This window comes from Myxocyprinus asiaticus, chromosome 8 (assembly GCF_019703515.2).
Source record: "Myxocyprinus asiaticus isolate MX2 ecotype Aquarium Trade chromosome 8, UBuf_Myxa_2, whole genome shotgun sequence".
Taxonomy (NCBI): Eukaryota; Metazoa; Chordata; class Actinopteri; order Cypriniformes; family Catostomidae; genus Myxocyprinus; species Myxocyprinus asiaticus.
Genome location: NC_059351.1, coordinates 38330197 through 38353733, shown reverse-complemented (window position 1 = coordinate 38353733; position 23537 = coordinate 38330197). Strand labels below are relative to the sequence as shown.

General features: G+C 39.0%; 1 protein-coding gene across 1 annotated transcript in view; it reads right to left on the bottom strand.

The window, feature by feature from the left end:
• The window catches only part of LOC127445439 (teneurin-3-like), a 362775-nt gene that overhangs the window by 23244 nt on the left and 315994 nt on the right, over positions 1-23537 (bottom strand). The window contains exons 20-23 of the mRNA XM_051705512.1: positions 17429-17696; positions 15413-15556; positions 5587-5836; positions 3503-3523 (exon numbers count right to left, since the gene is read on the bottom strand). Coding sequence (XP_051561472.1) covers positions 3503-3523; positions 5587-5836; positions 15413-15556; positions 17429-17696 — 683 coding nt within the window. The remainder of the gene's footprint in view (positions 1-3502; positions 3524-5586; positions 5837-15412; positions 15557-17428; positions 17697-23537) is intronic.

Sequence of the window (23537 nt, the reverse complement as noted above, 5' to 3'; positions counted from 1 at the left end):
CTTTACGGATACTGAGGTTTGGGGTCAATAATCTCTTACATTTATGAGGCTCTGTGGAGCATTAGGTTATATGGGCGCGCCTTGATGACACATACAGATGGGTCGAGACATCTGGGATGAGAGGAAGATGAAGGCCAGCCATTAGGTTCACCAGCCAGAAACTGTGGTGGTGGATTAATAACCCTTAGCACTTATTAATTCAGAATCATTAATGCTTAATGGGTCGTTTTTGTTTCTCAGAAGCATTGAGAAATTTTGGCGATAAAAATTATACTTCTAAAAATACGGCCCTTTTAATTACTTAAACTGAACTATTTTGCCCACACACCGTTTAACCATATAGCGAAGTTGGCCTCTAATTCCATTTTAATTGATTTGGTAGGAGACAAAGTTGAATGGTTAGCAAGTCCATGGGATTTCCTAAATTTATCCCTGGTTGCAAATTTATTCAACAGGCTCTAATGGCTTTGGCTCGCCCACGTCAAATTTAGTCACATTTATTTCCATGCTACATGTGTCTGCGATTAAACCCTACAGAGGTTTCAAATGAACTTAATGTAGGATATCAATGTCCACAGCACTCTGTACATCGCCTTTCGAGTGGAACTATTCAAACATCTGTGGGACGATGAGGGCCTATTTGCAGTGTTTATCAGGAACTCCTGCTTGTCCAGGGTGGAGACATTTGGAGTGCTTAACTAGAGTACTGGAGACCTGTCAAGGGAGGTTTATGTTCTGAATCCTTCCTGAGAAAACAGATTTCCACCAGTGTCAGCTAAACTTGACATCTGTGTATTTTTTTTAAAACCTTTTCTGTTTGTGTTGGCCACAGAATCAAAGGCCCAAGCGAAATTCAACAAATTAACACTTTTCTGAGCTACAAAAGGCTTCTTTTGTCTTTCTGGTACATGCAATATGCCGTGTTAAAAGAAAATGTTTTACTAGAGTTCGACATACAGGTGCATCTCAATAAATTAGAATGTCGTGGAAAAGTTCATTTATTTCAGTAATTCAACTCAAATTGTGAAACTCGTGTATTAAATAAATTCAATGCACACAGACTGAAGTAGTTTAAGTCTTTGGTTCTTTTAATTGTGATGATTTTGGCTCACATTTAACAAAAACCCACCAATTCACTATCTCAAAAAATTAGAATATTTTGACATGCCAATCAGCTAATCAACTCAAAACACCTGCAAAGTTTTCCTGAGCCTTCAAAATGGTCTCTCAGTTTGGTTCACTAGGCTACACAATCATGGGGAAGACTGCTGATCTGACAGTTGTCCAGAAGACAATCATTGACACCCTTCACAAGGAGGGTAAGCCACAAACATTCATTGCCAAAGAAGCTGGCTGTTCACAGAGTGCTGTATCCAAGCATGTTAACAAAGTTGAGTGGAAGGAAAAAGTGTGGAAGAAAAAGATGCACAACCAACCGAGAGAACTGCAGCCTTATGAGGATTGTCAAGCAAAATCGATTCAAGAATTTGGGTGAACTTCACAAGGAATGGACTGAGGCTGGGGTCAAGGCATCAAGAGCCACCACACACAGACGTGTCAAGGAATTTGGCTACAGTTGTCGTATTCCACTCCCGAACCACAGACAACGTCAGAGGCGTCTTACCTGGGCTAAGGAGAAGAAGAACTGGACTGTTGCCCAGTGGTCCAAAGTCCTCTTTTCAGATGAGAGCAAGTTTTGTATTTCATTTGGAAACCAAGGTCCTAGAGTCTGGAGGAAGGGTGGAGAAGCTCATAGCCCAAGTTGCTTGAAGTCCAGTGTTAAGTTTCCACAGTCTGTGATGATTTGAGGTGCAATGTCATCTGCTGGTGTTGGTCCATTGTGTTCTTTGAAAACCAAAGTCACTGCACCCGTTTACCAAGAAATTTTGGAGCACTTCATGCTTCCTTCTGCTGACCAGCTTTTTAAAGATGCTGATTTCATTTTCCAGCAGGATTTGGCACCTGCCCACACTGCCAAAAGCACCAAAAGTTGGTTAAATGACCATGGTGTTGATGTGCTTGACTGGCCAGCAAACTCACCAGACCTGAACCCCATAGAGAATCTATGGGGTATTGTCAAGAGGAAAATGAGAAACAAGAGACCAAAAAATGCAGATGAGCTGAAGGCCACTGTCAAAGAAACCTGGGCTTCCATACCACCACAGCAGTGCCACAAACTGATCACCTCCATGCCACGCCGAATTGAGGCAGTAATTAAAGCAAAAGGAGCCCCTACCAAGTATTGAGTACATATACAGTAAATGAACATACTTTCCAGAAGGCCAACAATTCACTAAAAATGTTTTTTTTATTGGTCTTATGATGTATTCTAATTTTTTGAGATAGTGAATTGGTGGGTTTTTGTTAAATGTGAGCCAAAATCATCACAATTAAAAGAACCAAAGACTTAAACTACTTCAGTCTGTGTGCATTGAATTTATTTAATACACGAGTTTCACAATTTGAGTTGAATTACTGAAATAAATGAACTTTTCCACGACATTCTAATTTATTGAGATGCACCTGTACATGTCTGGGCAAAGTTACCCTTAAATACCAGGCAAAATAACAATGGAGAAATAAGTTCCACAGAGCCAGAGAAAAGTGTTTAAGGGAATTTCTCATTGGGAATTGGGAAGTCGGGAAGACATAAGCTCTTCCCCATTGGATTTTTGATGTTGACTAGCAGCAGCATTTGAATCACACTTAAAAAGTATCATTTTTTTTTACAGTAGATACCAGTACATCAAGCAAAGTGGCAACTGCAAACAAATGATGCTAGAGCTTTTCTCAGAATGGACTTTTTATGTTACTTGTAAACCGACTGGTCCCAAGGTATTTTGCAGTGGATGTATGAAGTCAGTTACCCTCAAGTTTACACAGATGCCCCACAAGGGAAGACCCACATGAACCACATATCTACACAATTCATCACATTAACTATGGACCTATTCCACAAAGACTGACAACCTGAAAGTGTCCATAAACTTTTTGTCTTGATATATCTTTATTAAATACCTATTGCTTTAATAAACAGCACTTGGTTTGATATTAGGTTACATAATGCTAATATATTAATATAATGTGTAGTTTAAGTGTCAAAATACTTTTGGGCTTACTGTATAAATCATTATACTATTAAGTTTAATTATTCTAACAATTTTATTTGGAATTTAGTTCTGTTGTCAGTTAACTACATACATTTTTAACTATTGTTATCTATGCTTTGCAAGATGCTAGGCAATGGCTCTAAAGCAAATAAAGTGCAATAGCATGCAAAGCAAAAACACCTCAACCATAATTTTGTCAAACTGTCATTGGTTCTTCAGGAAAATTAGTGGCAGGTGACACTAATTCATTTTCTTCCAATGACATGCAGTAACCCTTATGAGGAGACAAACGGTTTTATAAAGAATGGATTTGTTGCCACCAGACAGGGAGGGGTTGTGTATACATGAGATTGTGAAATAAATACAGTATATACATATTAGGAAAGGCTTACCTGTGTCTGAAATCTTTATTTCTTAGGGGAGCAAAGGAAAAAAAGAGCAGAAATAAGAGAGATAAGAAAAAGGAGAGCGAGTAAAACAGCAGAAGCACATAAATCTTTGTCAAGACAGGAAAAAACAGGTGTGCATATATTAATCTCTCCCTCTCACATTTAGAGGAAATAAAGCACAGAGACAGGGCTGCTAACTGCACTTTATCTTGTTTCTTAAACAGAGTTAGATGTGTGAATATTCCACCTGGGAGCTCAAGAACAGTGTGAGCTCACAGCACACGCTGAGGTTAACTGGTCCATAATAGTAAATTGATTGTGTCCCAGACAATGAAAAGCAATTCCTTAAATGTTGCCTTTAGCCGTACAGAAGCCACGCTGTTATTATGTCACACAGAGGACCACCATTTCATTTGCTTCATCCATGTGTTTTACTGCTTTAATGAAGGAATTTAATTTACAGCAGCAGCAGAACACACACAAAGATGATATTAATACCTGTTAGGTGATGGGCCATTTACAGAGAGCTTGTGTCTGTATGAGTACAAGATTTTAATGCACGTATCAAGTTGGAGGCAGATGGAAGGAAGGGAAGATGATAAGATAAGGTTAAAAATACTGTAAGTGTCAATGACAGACCAGCCTAGGCAGGGAAAACATGAGAAGGAAAACAAGAGCTGACTAAAAGGGTGAAAGACAGATGGTTTAGGCAGAAAGAGAAAGGGATGAAAGATAGGGAAAGAGAGAAGATAAGAGGCAGCAGTCATGTATCACTGGAATGGCTAAATGAGGTGTTGCAGGAGAGCGGAGAGTGACAAGAAGGGCCCTCTAGGCCCCGGAGAGTGTGAGGGAAGGATTTATGATCATTTTAGCGAGAGTCTATAAATGACCCAAGACACAGCTCTGATTTCATACAGAGGAGCCCTGAGAGCACTTTGAAAGAATATCTATGCGTCTGTTTCTTTGTGGAGTCCAGTCTAGATCTGAAGAAAGGAAATGACATGTCTTGAGGTTTGAAAGAAAAGGGCACATATGGTCGCCTCATGTTTGTAATGTATCAGCTCTGCACGTCTACACTGCAAGGCGTTTAGATTATACATACACAGTAATCACAGTCAGGAGAGAATCTAGTTTGAATATTTGAAATATTTTAGCTTATTAAATCAGTACATGCATGCTTTGCTCTATAAGAGCAAAATAAACCACCTTCATAGAATGTTTTTTTAATTACATATTGAACAATCACAACCAATAATTCTATGACAGAAAGGGCACACTTGACAGTGCAGGTCTTTAGTTGGTATTGTCAATTAATGACTTGAAGATATGAGTGAAAAATCAATTTAAAAAGTCATCCTTTTACATTTTAGCTTGAATGAACAAATTCAAACACTTTTTGAAAACAATTTAATGATATTTAAACAAGGACCAGCAGTGTTTGCTGGTGTGCTCTTGTACCTGAGCATTCAGCCAAATTGATGTAAAAAGTGCCAACTGAACCCGACCATACAATCAGTTTGGTGGAATAAATGCCTTGTATCCAAAAGAATGGTTACAATTATGAATGAAAAATAAACAAGCAGAATCAACAGCTTCTTAAAATTATAGGCTTTAAAGCCGTCATATTAAAATAGCCGTGATTAATCTCTTTGAATAAAAAAATAAAAAAAATTGTTTAGTTGGCAGTGATGCTCTCAGAGTGATAAACACTGTTATTTCCCTAAGCCCAGCAAATAAACACACACTCACACACACAATCACACAGCCTTTGATGTGGGATGGACTAGCTCAATAATAGACTTGTGGTGGATCATAAAGATGAGAGGTATAGGAATATGCATTTCTTCTTGGCTTTAGGAGGGCTGAGAGCACCAGTAATGAGTCACCCACCCGCAGATGAGAACTCGAACACTGTCAGCACGTTCTTGTCAGACCACACGAGACGTATACTGGGCTGAATGCCCCATACTACAGCCTAACAGCCATGCAGTGTTGAAAGTGCTTTACATCATTAGCACTAAGGCTACATCAGACTGCAGATATTTTACACTTCTTTTAATTTCCTTCTATTCGCTTATATCCCTTACCTCAGCTCCATAACACTGGTAACGTTCCCTGAGGGAAAGATACGTCTGATGTAGTTGAAGTCTCCGACAAACAGGCTGCCATCAGATCCACAGGCGAGGGCCACTGGAGCCAGAAGTTTGTTGCCATCGGCCTGGCCGTTACAGCTGGGGCAGGAGATACTGCGTCTGCGGCCATTACCCATGATGGTGCTGATGACTGGAGGCTGCTGGGAGATGAAGACATTCTCACCGTTGCCTTTGTACAGGATGCCTGTTGGACAGGAGAACAGGGTTGTGTGGGTGAGCTACTGTATAGTAGAATATCATATATAGATGCACATGTAGAGGCAAAGTTGAAAGTCTTGCCATGGTTTAAAATAGAAAAATAAAATAGCTAGTTGATGATTAAAGTGTCATGGACTTTGAAAATGAATGTATAAGGGAAAACTTAAGTTCTGTAAGTGGTGACCAGGTTTTTCAAAATTTTTAATCACCATGTACTATTGTACAATTTACATTTGAAATGGTCCTACAGAATGACAAATACATTTTTGGTACAAGTCTCTTAGTTCATATGAGGTCATTATGCATGCATAGAAATAATGATAAAACAACTTTCAATAGCAAAATGCTGCTCACAGCACAGGACTTCAAAGTATTTTATGTCAACTACCCACATTCGTAGCTGTAATTTTGATTTACAATATTAAGCAGAGTAAAATCAAATCAGCACACACAGGAACTATACTCAGTACATACTGTATAAACTTCTACTCCTTTAGAAACTTACAGTATGTGAAGATAGCTGCATGAATTTACAACTTTTTATTTGTCATTTTGTCTCACACATATCCAAAGCAAATTATAGTCTGATTATTATCTCATTACTGCTATAATAACCCATATATCTCATGCACACCAGAGCTAAGTAGTTTTTTCAATTTTCTACCTCTTTATTCATACCTTTGGCATACCTTTATAGTTTTAATTATATATAAGACAATTACAGAATTAAACAAACAAACATATCTAATTAATGAAACCAATAATTAGGAAAAAACTGCAGAACTTCATATCTTAAGTATTAGCATTCCATTAACAGCAATTAATTTTTGCTTTGAATATTTTATTCTCAGATGGTTTTCACCTTCTGAAAGTATAATCAAAAGGCATCACAGGTTTGAAATTGATCTGCCTTAAAGTAACATAGCATTTGGATAATTCAAGTGGTAATATATTCAGCGGTGAGAAAGGGGCAATCTGGCAGCAGTTCAGAATCGATATGCAGCCCAAACACACGCTGCCATAATGATTATATGGCACAGGCAACTTAAGAAAATCCATTAATCCGATCACATAATGAAATGACTGTTGGTACAGTGTGTGTGTATATATATATATATATATATATATATATATATATATATATATATATATATATATATTTTTTTTTTTTTTTTTTTTTTCAATCAGTATTTTGTTTTTTAAGATACCAAAATTAACATAAAAATAACTTGTGCATGTTGACTGTAGCCTGCAACATACAGGACAGATCAAGCCTCTGGTTAGCAATAAGTTAAAACATGGGGGGTCTTTTATCAGACCCTAGAGTGGAAAAAAGGTATGGAGAACTGGAAGAAGCTTTTGATCTTTCTTTAATGTTGGTTAGGGTCAAGGGGGACACCAGGAGAGAACGGTCAGCAGGAATAATCACTAAAGCCCACGTTTATAGACAGTGATAACTTCATGCTATATAAAAGTGAACTGCAAATGCTTGAAGAGGAGAGACAAGCATTAGCACTGATATACTCACTGGTGCATTCAAATACGGTAATCGTTTGATAACCAACGTACCACTAATAGTAAGTGATTTGAGTAGAATAGAAAATGCTTTGATTTGAGTCAGCAAGTCTTAGAAGTTTCCATAAAATTGCAGCTGAGGTCAATAAGGAATTTACAATCTATCGGATACCTGCTTTCATGGTGGAAGAAAACATAAAATTTTAACAGCTTGTTTTGAAATGTAAAGTGCCTTGATAGGGTATGTTGCTTCAGCATGTTTTCTCCATTTATTTGATAGCAGGTCAATTCTGCATAAATACAATAAAGTAAGATGTAGGCTGCTACCTTTCGAGAAACTCAAGGTATCTGGCCTGACACATAAAGTCCTAGAAATAAGGTATTGGCCTATGTAATTTGAAAATGTTTCGGTGAGCTACTAAAGAAGATTTATCCCATACACCTGATGTCAGACAGAGTTTACTTTCACATTTACTGTATGTTCTTAGCAGAAGCACACAAATCACATTAAATTGCAAGTACCAGCACAAAAGGCTGCGGATATATGTCACTTGCTAAGCTAGGCCTTATACTTTCATACAAAATGCTGAATTTAATGTGGTTCCTTGAGAAATCAAACAAGTCACAGAGAGAGAAAAGACAAGATGTAGAGGATAAGGGAGCAACAAGGCATTGTAGATGGAGCAGAAATAACGCGTGCCACCACAAACTGCTGTCATCCACACTGAGTGCTCAAATTAGAGTCCACCACAAGTCTTCTGTCAACTGTGAACTTCACTAACATCCTACTGCCACCTCCACCCAGAGAGAGGGAAAATGTGTGCTTCTGTGTATGATTGTTGTTGGAGTCTATTTGTATTGTGTATGTGTGCACGAGTGTGAAAGGCATAAGAGCAAACAGAACAAAAGCGATTGAAGAGAGTGAGAGGAAGTATTCCACACATCGAGTCAAAGTGTGCAGGTGAACTCAAAGTGTCCAAGTCAATCTAATGTTTTCTGAAAGCACCCTCGCGAACACAGTTAGCTGCTTTTTGGGAGTTGCTTTGAAAACGGCGGGGTGTTCGAGATTGGGGTGGGAGGGAGTAGGTCTTCAAAGCTGCACTTCAAAGGATGACTTCATGCTGTGCTCAATAAATTATTCACATCGGGCAACGTGCTGGAATTCTGTATCTAGTTCCTCTGTGCGCTAATTATGAGTGAGATCAATGACGCCATCTTAAGCCCCCTCTCGGGTGTGCTTGGGCACCGGTCCACATAGAGGCCGCATCGCAGTCTAAACGTCACCATAAATCTCAATCTACCTCCTCCTCTGATCAACCACCCACCATTGATTAAGCCATTGAGCAAGGGATTGGCCGGAAGAGTGAGAGGCGAGAGGGATTGAGGTACGGAGAGAGGGAGATAGACCAGGTGCTTTTTGAACTACTCTTAGGCTACTCTGTAGCAATGCTTTGCTAACAAAGACAAATTGGACAAGGAAGGCTTGCTGAGAGAGCAGTGCGGCCCTGGGAGGGACACATGACCTTGACTTCAAACCGAGCTTCTCCGATTGAGATATATACTCATGCATGCACATGTATACAAAAACACATTTTCAATGACTAATAGGAGCCATGCGCATAGGCTGCTCTTTCATGCTAATTACCCTTGGTCACGTTACAGTAATGAAATACACACACTGCACCTGTTTGATCTGCTTTACAAGCGGATGGGAATAATAGTGCAAACGGATATACGTACACCCACACGCACAACAATGAAAGTCTTCAATTACACATTTAAAGATTGTAACGGGCCCCAAATTGGGAAAGGCTCTCAATGTGGGACGTGCTGCATTATTCATTCAGGCATTCAGACAAGACAGCCCTCAGTTCATGATTGTGTACATGTTTCTTTGATATGTTTGACGTGTTTATATATCAACCCGACAGAAGAGAAAGCAGTGATTTGCCAATAATTGGAGTTTATAGCTGCTGTGTTTATGCTGGGTCAGAAACTGGATGACATTACAGCACTGGAGTTCTACCATAATCAATTTTCTTCCATTTACGCCTCACAAGCCATCTGTCATTGCCTTCTTTCTCTCAGCATACCATTTCATGTCTCATCTTCAACTGTGGTTCTTTTGTCTCAGCATTTTCGGACAATGATTGATGTTAAGAAGAAGAAGCCTTTATTTTTTTGTCACACATTATACATTTTGAACATATACAGTGAAATTCTTTTTTTCGCATATCCCAGCTAAGCTGGGGTCAGAGCGCAGGGTCAGCCATGATACATGTTACTCTTGTTGGTAGGAATCTGAATATTTAATATATAAATGTATATACTTTGAGATTAATCTCTGTCTCAACTGTCAAATATATAAATAAGATTTGTATTGGACTGAAAACTGTGGTTTTCTGCACTTTGGATTCTGGGTATTTTGAAGCAATACATCACCTCTCAAAAGATTTGTTTATCTCTGCAGTCCCAACCACTGTGTCATCTCATTTAAAAAATATAAAAACGTACTTGTTATAGTAAAGGAAAAGCAGCAATAAATCTTTGTAGAGCTACACGAAGTGTGTGTGGGTGTATGTGTGTGTCGAGAGCGACAGAAAGAGAGTGCGATTAGTGGTCATCGAATATTACCGAAATGAGTTTAATTTAATAATTTTGCCTGTCCCTCTGTGTTCATTTCTCACATCGCTCTGGCGTTTTTTTGTAATTATTTCATGAAGAGACTCCTTCCCGACAGGTCCAAAGTCAATCTGAATAATGGGAAAACAGTGTGTTTGGAGTCTGGACAAAACTAGTAATAAGCAAGTAATTTTTTATCCCAGAGTGCCTGTACCCCACTTGCATTTGAACAGTGCACAGAAGAAAAAACAAGGAGGAAATCTGCGAGCAAGCTCTCTCTCAATCTCACGCTCGCTCTTTGAAGATTTCTTGACTGGAAGTAATTGCGGTCCCAGAGAGAGGTGGCTGAATCTGTCTCCCTGACCTCCTGCTGTTAGGTGGAGGGAGGGGAGGTACAGTGGCTGAGAACTGACTGGACCTGATAAGGGCAGATGAAAGGAATCAGAGGCTGAGATGGCGAGAGATGGAGAGAGAGAGGATGCAGGTAAGCCCCCTAGGCAGTGGTGGTCCACATCAGAGAGTATGAGGTGCTCATGGAGCCAGATTCAGTTGCATTACATGCCTGCACATGACTAAAGCTAAACTCAATGAGATTTAGAAAGGGCAGTCCATTCTAGCGTGGGTGAATCTGCTGCGCCGGCGTGTGTGAGTGCTTGTGTGTTTGAGGTGAGGTGCAAACGTGGGTCACGAGACTTAAGATAAAAATGAAAAAGAAAGGCAAACTGAGAGGAAGGAAAGATTGAGACAAAATGCGATTATGTCACTTTCATGTGTCAGAGGGAGACAGGAGTGGGGGAGTGAAGTATATACACACATATTTAACACCATATTAATTTCATAAGCAGTTGATAGTTTGTCATGCAAGAATGTTATTTTGGGACTGCTGCTTTTGACAACTTTGTCAACACAAAGATGACACACTGCGTCTTTCCTGCTCCACCTCTGATTGCGACAGTCTCAATGGTACAATAGTATTTTTTTAGAATGTGGTTTCTGAAAAAGAGGGCATGTCTAATTCTGTGGCTAAGTCTGGTGAAAGTTCCAGAATGGCTAGCATCACTTACAGCACCTTTAAAGTGTGATTTTGGACCAATGACATCTCACTGTGGGCAAGGTTATTCAGAATTATGCCACAAGCAATAAAAACCAAACAACAGAGAAAATGTCTTGTTGTGGTCACGGCTGGTTAGGACAAGAACTCAGATTAACATGGAAGAGACAGCTTTTATCACTTGTTGCTTCTTCACGTCATGTCTGGTTAGTCTGGTTTTTTGACACTGTCGGTTGAGGGAATCTGGGCATCTCCCCACATGAGAATCCTTGTTAAAATATAAATGATGACTAATAAATCAAAGACTAATGAACAACTAAGATGCATGCAGAGTAAGCACTGAGTTTCTCTTTGACTTAAGGAAGCTTAGAGAGAAAGAGAGTGTGTGTTTTAGTTTGTGGCTGGGCGTTGTCTGGATGTAAGCATGCATGGATTTTCCCTGTGAGACAGCCTAAAAAGTGTGGTGACAGGGTGAGGTCACCAAAGACAGGAAGCTAAAGCAAACAAACACTCCTACATTTAACCAAACCCCATAGGGCCTTACTGTAGGACTTATTACTATGTTCCTTTCATTACAAGGCAAGTATGCAAAACACACTTAACAGACAGACACAAACAGGTCTAGTTCTTGTCTACAGTAGTTTATGGTGGGAACATTATATACATTGTGGTTCACTCGTTGAACACACTGCGGCAGGAATAAATTATGCCCGCTGATAGCACGGTGTATTTGCATATGCTGTCTGCATTGTTTTAGAGCCCAATTCACTATTCAAATTATGCAAATCAAGTAATGGCGCAAACACGCCCATACAATTAGTTGAAATTCCCAATCTTGTATGCTGTTTCTGAGTGCTAGGTTCTGGAAGATGCAGCAGACACAATCTAGCATACTATGCTGGGACGGTACAGCATCACTCCATCACTATGATCCAGACACCGAATCGGCTCCTTAAAATGCATGTCTGGGTATTTGCCCAGAAGTAATTACTTGCTACATCATTTGATACATTTGCTGCAGTAATCAATAGAAAATGTAAACAAATATCTCTCTTAAATAAAATTCTGTTTACCCCATACTTTTTATCCTGAGAAAGAGCACTAAAAGTCACCTTGAAAATGTGCATGCGCATTAGCTGGGCCAGCCTGAAAAACAGTTTTTTTTTAGCATGATCTAAGCTAAAGAAGCACAATTTATGATGCTATTGTTGTCAGATTTAACTGCTGATTTGAAATGTGTTATTTGATCGTAATCTTGACCAATTGTTTTGGAGATTTCAATCTTTCCCCATTTAAGAAGATAGGAGCTGTACTTGTATGACACTTGTATCCATAGAAAATAGCTGCCAGGGAGCGTTCCAAAGCTGGCCAGAAGGTGAACTGACTTGCCTTGAAAAGGACATTGCTACTACCTACTTTCTGCAGTGAGTAAGATAATTACCATGCGCAAAAGTGCCATCACTGTTCTGTTAGCATACAGCAGTCATTTTGAGACTATGCAATCACTGTGCCATCATTCTGAGTGTGCAGTATTTGGTCTTATATGGCAGTGTGAGCCTCTAAAAACGGATGGGAGAAAGACCCTCCATGTAGGAGGATTGACTGTGCACTGTTAACTGAATGAGCCGAAGAGTTTTTTTTATCTCCCTCTCTCAAATACAAACACACAGGAATGCAGTGGCTTTAATATGGGGCATAAGCTGAGCAAGTAAGGACATTGGTAAGATCCACCATCATGAATCAATGCCATCCCGCAGAGCTTGAATAGACTGCAGCAGTGCATTCTGGGATACTGTAGGCAGAGAAGGCACCTTACTCACCAAGCAAGAGTGGAGGCAAGGACAGGAGGGGTTGGGGCTGTTGAGCAGTTGGGGGGGGGGGAATCAGGAACGAGTGAAGGGCAACAGGCTCAAGATGAAAGACCGTTGGAATTTGTACAGACAGCTGGTCCTCGGCCAGTGAGGTAAGAGAGGGCTTAGTGTCACTCAAGATGTATATGACAAAAACATTGCTTGGACAACTACAGACTATGGGGCCATCCTTTCAGCTGGCTACTTCTACTTTTAACCTCACATCACAGCAGATAAAGTAAAACGCCATGAAATGATCTTAGGTGCAGTACTTCTAAATAGACAGTGTTGACATGCTTGCTTTAGGCCTATTTTACCTCCACATTAGCTAGTTTACACCTGGATATTCCTCTTATGCAGCATTTCTGCTTCTGTAGCTTCTTAGAGGAATGAGCAGAATGAATGGGTTGGACGAAGCCTAAAGCTGCCACTCACACTGTATTGTTCAACATTATTGTCACGTGCTGATATTAGTCGGATTATTAGCTTTGGTAGTAATAAACCTGCCAAGAACATGTTCGGATCATTCAGAAAAAAGAAAAATAAATAAAGAATGTTTTTTAGTACAATTTAGATTTTGGGCATTGAGACATTATTTTTGTAACATCCGAGGTTGTTACCCCTCCTACCAACCACCAGAGGGAGCCCTCTCCCAAATACTAACTCTGTACTGTTTCTTCTTTGGTGACTTCCTATTTAAACTATATAAATACCATGCTGTTCCATTGTGATTTTGTGAAGTATTGCCAGTTTACCCTGCCTTACCAAGTGGTTTTCCATTGCCTTTGCTGACTGTATTCATGTTATGACCATTGCCTGTTTTCCTGGATTTACTGCCTTTTGGATACCCCTTTGTTTTGTTTGCCTTGTTGGACTGTCTTTTTGGTTTATTGGATTATACTGCTTGCTTAACGACTACCTCTATTTGCCTGCCAATTTGGATTGTTTGCTTGTGTTCATAATAAACTTCTAGCACATGGATCCTAACACCGTCTCCATGGCCAGTTCATTACAATTTTCATGACAATTAACCACCATTTTTTCAGAAGATTCACCTTTATATCCATATTAAACTTTTATAATCTATACTACAATCACTCTCAAATTTACATTCACTGAGCACTTTATTAAGAACACCTGTACACCTACTTATTCATGTGTTTATCTAATCAGCCAAGCGTGTGGCTGCAGTGCAATGCATAAAATCATGCAGGTATGGGTCTGGAGCTTCAGTTAATGTTCACATCAACCATAAGAATGGGGAAAAAATGGGATCTCAGAGGTTTCGACCGTGGCATGATTGTTGGTGCCAGATGGGCTGGTTTGAGTATTTCTGTAACTGCTGATCTTCTGGGATTGTCACACACAACAGACTCTAGAGTTTACTCAAAATGGTGCCAAAAACAAAAAACATCCAGTGAGCGGCAGTTCTGCGGATGGAAACGCCTTGTTAATGAGAGAGGTCAACAGAGAATGGCCAGACTGGTTCGAACTGACAGTAAGGCTACGGTAACTCAGATAACCCCTCTGCACAGTTGTAGTGAGCAGAATAGCATCACAGAATGCAGAACACGTCGAACCTTGAGGTGGATGGGCAACAACAGCAGAAGACAATGTCGGGCACTTTATTAGGCCATAGTGTTCCTAATAAAATGCTCGATGAGTGTAGTTGAGCTGTGTAATTTTTCAGTGCCCTCTGTGTTTCACTCCAGAGAGTTCATTTCCACACTCATTATGCTGGACCGGGCTGACTCACTCTCCTCCATCAGAGGCACACTTTATTGGGTTATTTATGGCCTGCCTGCATGGATTCACCAGCTATCAGCTGTCCATCACTGTCTGAGGCCACATCCAGGTGAGGAGATGATCTGAGTACAGCTCATCTTGTCCTCTTGAAAGGGCTCAAGGGTAGTTTCTGGATAAACATGTTCAACCTTTAAGCGTGGTAAGGGGGGACAACCTCTGCTCAGCACCTTTTTAAAGCCAAGATGAGGGATGAGCCATCAGGAGAGGCTCCTTAAGAATTCATCAAGGTAGTCTTGTACCACTAACGTGTGGCCATAAATGTTTGCTTCAGAAAGCACTCAGACCGCTCAGTCTGGGTGAAGGTCACTCACACCGAAATGTCAAATGTCTCTTCATTGGCATGCCTGAGACAATCAGGACACTGGGCCCCTATCGCTCCACTTCATCAATGTCATTTAACAGCAATGGCACTAATGTGCACTCATTTACTTACTCATTTAAAGGTTTAATGCTCATGTCATGTTAATAGCACAGAATGAGCCTCTTTTAGATGGTGCTGGAGAGATAAAGCTTATTAAATAAAAGTCTATTTTAATTTATTGATTTTTGTTGTTTTTGGGAGTGCGTGGGTAAACACATGGTCAGAAGAGTTCAGAGTGATTTAAGCTGTCTGCCAAGATCAATATGACTTCTGAAGCTTTGCATATTAAAATCTGCGTAGGAGAACAATATATTTGTGTTGTTCATGAGAAAAGTCAGAGGTCAGAGGTGGGCTTACCATTCTGAACATCCAAAACGTGATGTTTGTCCAGGGTCCACCCGCCCATGTTTGAGGCATCAAGTTCATAACCTTGCAAAATGGCTGTTCTCTTCTCCCACAGGATCAGATCTAAACAAGACTCGTACTCAAATCCAACTGACACTGCAGAGAGACACAGATAGATTGTTGTTATTCATTTATGCAAATATACTGTATAAATATCCTATTAAAACAGAATTCTTGAGAACTTGTGTAAAGTAATCAATAAAGGCTGAATCTAAACACCAAATTAAGAAGCACACAGATAAAACTTTGAGCTGATAAAGTGTACTTTTTGCCCCCAGGCTTAATCAGATGCCCTACACAATGTCAAATCATCTTTACTGGAGTCTGCCTGTAAACTGCAGAGACTCACAACTTTGGTAAAAATCTCATAATAGATCTCGGAGAGTGCTGCGCTTCACCAGGTGCAAATCGTTATAAATGTATAACTGTTTTCAGTGATCATATTAAGAAAGCGACCTTGTGTCTCTCAGAGAGAATCAATAAATTCACTGCTAGTCATTGGGGTGAAAAAACTACCTGCTTAATGCAATTGGCAAACCAAAGCCTGATGAGAAGGTGAAAGCCAATCAATACTCGTGAGGCCTAGCTAACCTATTTACAATTATACACAGTTCACTTTGTAAAGGTGGATACATTCCTGATTTGCTGGAGAAAAATGCCTTTTGTGTCCCAACATCTTGTGAATTTGTTTATGTAAGGGTTTGAAAAACATGTAGTTTAGTCTGGCCTATTGCCTGTCGCATCATCAGCTGAAAATAACAAAATGAGGCACTGTCATCAGCAGCTGGCCGCCTTCCACAATGTTTAAGTGAAAAACAAAGCCACAGAATTGCTATGAACTTCCCCAGAACAGACAGAGAGACATGTTCTTCTTTGCAGTTTTGCTAATGGGTAATCATACAAGCTAGAAAATACAGTCAGCATAAAAAAAAGTAAAAAAAAAAAAAAAAAGTTTCCTGTTCTCTCGGTGGCCTTGATCATAATGACTGTGTTTTCCATTTACAGTTCATATTTGCATAGGTACATTTAAAGAGACATCCCGTAATGCAACTGTCATAGTGGCATGGGCCATTAAGCACGTCTACACTCTTACATATAATAAATTCAGACAAGGCCTTTATACGGAGCAGTAATTGCATTATTTCTCTACTCTGTGAATATAGAGGTACAGGATTTGATAGATAGTGAGGTGAGTGGTTGTTTATCAGCTCAACAACCCTTAAAACCCAATATTAAATATTAATAAAGACTGTGAGGCAATATAAAAAAAAAAGTTTTTTTTAGTCAGTTGAGCTTTGAGTTCAATTTCTTCAATTTATATAAATCTTAATATATATATATATATATATATATATATATATATATATATATATATATATATACTAGGGCTGTCAATCGATTACAATTTTTAATCAAAGTCATTACATGATGTGCAGATTAAAGAACGATGTGCCAAGTTAAATGTAGTTTGAAACTTAACAAAAACCATCTTGAGATACCAGCTCTTTCCAGCATTTTTAATTTTTTTGCGCAAAAGCATGTCTGTGGAAGGCTGAGCTGTCTGCTCATTGGTTTGATGTGGCATGTTGCTTGTACCGCTGAAGCGCTGACTGCCCCCTACTGAATCAAGCTTGAATTGCTACAAGGACATTCCTTTTTACAGAATTTACGTACAGGTCGGCGTCAATTTGTTTTTGTTTTTTTCATAAAATTAACTGCACTAAATTAAAGTGTTAAGTCAACAGCCCTAATCAGGTATTTATTTGTTTATATAAATATACATTTTTGGTCTTTTTTTTTTACCATTTTTATTGAAAAAAGTGGAAAGGTGACAGGAAACGGTGGGGGTGGGATCTGAAAATAACACAAGCGGTGATTTGAACACGGGTCACCTTAAGGTAACAACTGCACTTTTTACAGTATTTTAAGGTGAATTTAGGTGTTTGTGAACTTTGCGTGCTTACTCACCCACTGCCTCTGACAGGCCATAGACTCTTTGGTTGTATGCATCTGTTTTGTCCCAGATAAAGGTGTAGGACAGGTTGGGCTCTGCCGGGAACCACTTCTGGAAGAGGCGCCCCACCACAGCCACCATCAGGTGCACCTTCATGAGGTTAAAGGGGATGGTGGCTTGGGTCATGGTCACCTTCAGCACTGGACGGTAGCCAGCCGCCCGCGAACTCAGATACATCAGGTTCAGGTCACTGCCCGGAATCGGCGTCTCCTCCTGAAGAACCTGCACATCAAAGCGAGAGAGAGAGGTGAAGATGAATGAAGGAGGGGGAGAAAAGGAGTGAGTATTCTTGAGAAGAGAAGGGAGCATCTGGAAGAAGCATTATGGCTGAGGATAAGGCCACAGATTTTTCTCTCCGCAGGATTAAAGCACATCTGCGCCTGTGTTTGCTCTGACAGCCATTTACTTGACATCTCAGATCTAATGAGGGAGATTTTCACGGGCGGAACATGCTTATATTTACATCACTGTCGGAGGTTATTACTGTACCGCATTCCACAAGCTCATCCACTAGAAATAGTCAACAGACAGATTAGTGTGTGTTAGTACTTCAAGTAGAAGAGCTCAAACGTCTTCCATTTCAGACTTCTGGACAGCTGGCTTGTTCCGCTAGATGAAACACAAGCGTACAGTTAGCGACCTTTAAAAGTGCCCCTGGTGCGGAGTCACAAAAGTTCAGAGTATTAGTGCTAATTTCTCTCTCTCTTTGGGATGACACAAAAGGAGCATAGGAGATGAGGAGCAGCTTGGATCAACAGAGAGATTCTGCATCACAGCTTTCTCCTCAAGTGCTTAATGAAAAGCCAGTCAAGCCACTGTAGAAAGACAATAATCCCCCTGTCTTCCAGCTCGTGGCATTGTCAAGTGTCCTACTGGGAGGGGACATTTACTTTTCTCTAACACAGAGGACAAAGAGTGCCAGAGGGAATGTCCTTTCTTCTCTTTCTGGTTTGGATTTTCGCTGCACTTTTCCAGGGATCAGTAGAGGGATCTAGATGGCTTTGAGAGAACCTTTGATAGACAGTCTTTGGCTGTGACAACAACAAAAAAACTGAAGTACAAAACAAACAGTAGGTAAGTTTTCTGGTTTAAACTTGCTCTCATATACACACAAAAATAAATTCATGCACATATACGCAGACCCAAGCTGTCACACTAACACTAGCTTACACCCAGAAATAAACACCATGCACATGTGTGTGCATACCCAGCGCTCATAAGTTTACTTAAGGGCTTTCTACAAGCCACAATGCATTCATGCTATGCTCCCGGCCTCCCCTCTGTGAACTTTGATTACAGAGCCTCAGCTAATAACATGCTTTACTCCGCCTGTTATAAGGTCTTAATAAATGGCACCGCATGCGCTGCCATGTCTTGACGTGTGCAGCCGTGTTATTCTTAGCCACGGGAGCAAGGGCCGTGAGTGCATATGGCTGCATTAATGCAAAATATTTTCTCATTTACCAAATGAAAGGAAGATGAAAAAGGCTTTGAAAGTTCATTTGATACAGCCCATTAAACGCACAGTAATAAAGACCAGATTTAGTTTTATCATCAAGCTAAGAAAGGAAGCTAATGTTTCTGCAAAGACACAAAAACAGCTAAATTAATACAATCTCGGTACATTCAGAGGTGTTTTGCTTTAGAGGACACAGAAGTTACAGCGCATCATAGGAAATAATATAAATCTTTCATTTACTAAATGTCTCATCTGATTTTCTGCTGTCGCATGGAGGTTTTCCCTGGCTCACCGTCAGATGAACGTGAAAACGTACCAATCTCCTCCAACCAAATAAAATTCTTTCCAGGCCTGCGCCACAGCCAAGTGGAAGCAATATGCCTGCCCATTCAGTGTCACGGCCGCTAAGCGTTACGGGCGCTGGCTTAGCGGGCTGTGGGATGTCTGTTTGCCATTATGTGTAACGCTCTGGGTCTGATTACCTATGTTTAGAATAGGGATGGCACCTGGATCGGTATCGTGTCTGATATTTAAATTTTTACCTGGATCGGGTATCGGTCCGATGTGGCCGATCCAATATCGATACCGCATGTTGGTCATTGCCGTTACTGTCAAGCTCAAATAATGACATAAATAACCTTCAAATCACCATTTAAGTAGTCCGTATAACTCATGCATTTTATTCTTACAGTCATGCAAAAGCTTTGTGAATTGCAAAAGGCTGTGTTTAATAATAAATATACAGTCAGCATGCACAGCTAAGTAGTCTCTGGCACCACGCTTTACTGAATGAGCGCCGCTCTGCCGACACACACACATTAACATGCACAGAGGCTCGTGATGCGCTGCTCAGCGCAATATGTGGTCGCTCCACACAAACTCCATCTCAAATGTAGATGATTCGGTCCGGCTATAACCTGCATTGAGAATGGCACCAGATAAGCACTTTACCAGATGTTGAATAAGAAGCATATTACACTACTGTGAATTAGCCTACAAACATATGGAAGCCCAGGAGTGCCATTTACAAAAGAACGAAGGAATAAATTATAAATCTATTAATTTGAAAATAAAAATGTGAATAAATAAACCAATTTATAAATGGACAAATAAATAGACACATTTAAATGTGAATAAATAAACCAATATATAAATGGACAAATAAATAGACACATTTAAATGTGCTTGTTTAATTCATGTTTTAAAATGTACTTATATTTAGCAATAAAAAACACATAAGTCATTTTTAAATGCCTTATAAATTAAAGTTGTAAAAAGCATTTTCCAAATTGCTTTTCTTCATCCATTTGCCATTTGCTTTTCTTTATTGTTTGACTTTTCCTTTTCTTTTACCATTTGTCAATCAAACCAGCTGAAGCCCAGGAGTGCCAATTAAAAAAGAATGAAGGAATGAATTATCAATCTATTAAATTGAAAATAAAAACTTGAATAAATGAGTACATTTATAATTGGACAAATAAAAAGACACATTTAAATGTGTTTATTTAAATTCATGTTTAAAATTTTTATTACATTTAACAATACAATTGTGCATTAATAAATCATATTTATTTCATCTTTAAAATGTCATTAAATGAAGCAATAAATTAGTACATCAGTGAGTCTTTTAAATGCATTTTTTAATGCACTTTAAAGGCACCTTCTAAATTGCATTTTAAAAAGGTATTTGGCAATTGCTTTTCTTCATCCATTTCCAATTGCTTTTCTTTATTGTTTGACTTTTCTTTTACCATTTGTCAATCCATACCAGCTGAAGTCCAGGGGTGCCAATTAAAAAAGAATGAAGGAATAAATTATCAATCTATTAAATTGAAAATAAAAACTTGAATAAATAAGTAAATGTATAAATGGACAAATAAAAAGACACATTTAAATATGTTTATTTAATTCATGTTTAAAAATGTAATTATATTTAACAATACAATTGTGCATTAATAAATCATATTTATTTAATCTTTAAAATGTCATTAAATGTAGCAATAAATGAGTACATTAATGAGTCTTTTAAATGCACTTTTTCATGCACTTTAAAAGCACCTTTTGAACTGCATTTTAAAAAGGTATTTGGCAATTGCTTTTCTTAATTTATTTGCCAATTGCTTTTCCTCATCCATTTGCCAATGGCTTTTCTTTTTCGTTTTGCTTTTCCTTTTTCTTTATCGTTTTTCTTCTCCTTTTCTTCTTCAAATTGAGAATCGAGGACTGTCATTGGACTGTTGACTCGTGGGAGCAACCAATGAGCTTTCAATTCAGTTATAAGATACACCCCCTCTCCCACGTGCCACTCGAAGAGGATGTAAGACGGCCTGTCATTGGATGACGGTACGAGCAGTTTACGTGATATTATTGGATCTGCGAATCCCGCACATAAGAAATGGATGCGAAGCATATCAGAAGTTAATGGTGGCTCATTCACTGTTGCTGTGAAATGCTGAACGCGGCCCTACCTGAGCGTGCACAGTGATATGTATCCAGGATGGGAGATAATAATCATGATGCTGTCAACAGAACCAGCCTCCCGACCCCAAACATGTGCAGCAACTGCTATTTGCTTCACCCTACTTCACCGCTTGAGGTACTAAGCTGATGAAGAATATGCCAGTTCCTGTACTAAAGCACCTCTGTGAAGTTGGCACCCCATATAACTAAATCTTTACCAAATCTATACCATTCAAAATGAATGTTTGTGCTGGTTCAGTGTTTTATATATTAGACATAATTTTTTTTTTGGCTGTGTGACGTCACTTTTCACCCCATGAGTTCCAAATCACTCCAAACCTGTGCCGTTCATTTGTGCTCAATTTGTGCCATTAAAAGAAACACTGTAACTATTTCCCTTCCTTAGATATATCAAGAAACTTTCTGGGAGCAGTGATGTTACTCCAAATCGCTCCGAACCAGTGTCATTCGTTTGTGCTCAATTTGTGCCGGTTTGTGATGTTAAAAGAAACATCGTAATGTTTTCATTTCTTTTTATTAAACAAGACAGCTTATGGGAGCCTTGAAATCACGCAGGCTTTTAGAGGTTTCTTTTAATGGCACAAACCGGCACAAACGAATGACACCGGTTCGGAGCGATTTGGACGATATGGGGTGCAGAGTGACGTCACTACTCCCGAAAAGTTTCTTGCTATATCTAAGGAAGGGAAATAGTCACAGTGTTTCTTTTAATGGCACAAATCAGCAAAAAGGAATGGTATAGATTTTGTAATGATTTAATTATATGGGGTGCCAACTTCACGAAGGTTACTAAAGCAATTGCTTCTCTGCACTGCCTGACCTTACGTCTATTCACCTGTTTCATTACTGTACGCTCTCTCTGCCATATTTGTGAACAAAGCCCATATACTGTACCTTCAGTGCACTGTGAGATCATCAATCATAAGCACTGGGACATGATGAAACTTTGTTAAGCTGTTTCTGTTTATAAAGCTTAATAAAGTGTTACCTTTCGTTTACACAACCAGAAGGTCTTTTATTTTCTTCCAGTAAAATTTATGTTAAGTGACTGTTTCATTTCACACAATTCTAGCAGTGAAGGGGTAAAACACTTGTTGCTTATTGCTTTTTTTCACTCAGAATATGTCTGGCCTAAACCTTGGAACATTTTACCTCAGACATCTTTGACATGTTAATTGCCATTATCTGTGTCAATTAGATTTTGCCTATAACATAATCGATTCAGGTACAATTATTTATTCAAAATTCAAAATGTTAAAGCCTCAAGACACAGACTACAACTGTAAAAGAGGAATGTGATAAAAGAATGTGTACATTGTGTATATACTGTGTGAATAGATACTGTCAGTCAATAAACATCTTTAAGAAGATGAGCACAACAAAAGATTAAGCACAAACTTATAAACAGATATACACAGCAGGTTGGTGTGGAATATATATATATATAAATATATACACACGCAGTACTGTGCAAAAGTTTTAAGCACTTGAGAAAAATGTTGCATAGTGAGGATGTCTTCAAAAATAATGACATAAATAGTTTTCATTTATCACTAAATGTCATACAAAGTCCAGTAAACATAAAAAAAGATAAATCAATATTTAGTGTGACCACCTTTGCCTTTAAAACATCACCAATTCTCCTAGGTACACTTGGACACAGTTTTTCTTGTTTGTGGGCAGATAGGATGTTCCAAGTTTCTTGGAGAATTCACCACAGTTCTTCTATCTATTTAGGCTGTCTCAATTGCTTCTGTCTCTTTATGTAATCTCAGATTGACACGATGTTCACGATGTGGGGGGCTTTGTGGGGGCCAAGACATCTGTTGCAGGGCTCCCTGTTCTCCTATTCTAATCTTTTCTATTTGCAAAATTAATGTTTGGGAGTCTAACATTTATATTTCCTATTGACATACTAAAGCTGAAGATATAAATAACCATCTTAAGACAAATGCTTTTATGAATCATTTTATGTGCCTAAGACATTTGCACAGTACTGTATATATATATTAATTTTTATTTGAAAGAGACACTTTCGTAATACACATAAGTAATACACAAGATTCGTTTAAACACTACCATTTGTTTCACAAAAGTGTGCTCGCTTGCCTTCTCTGTATCAT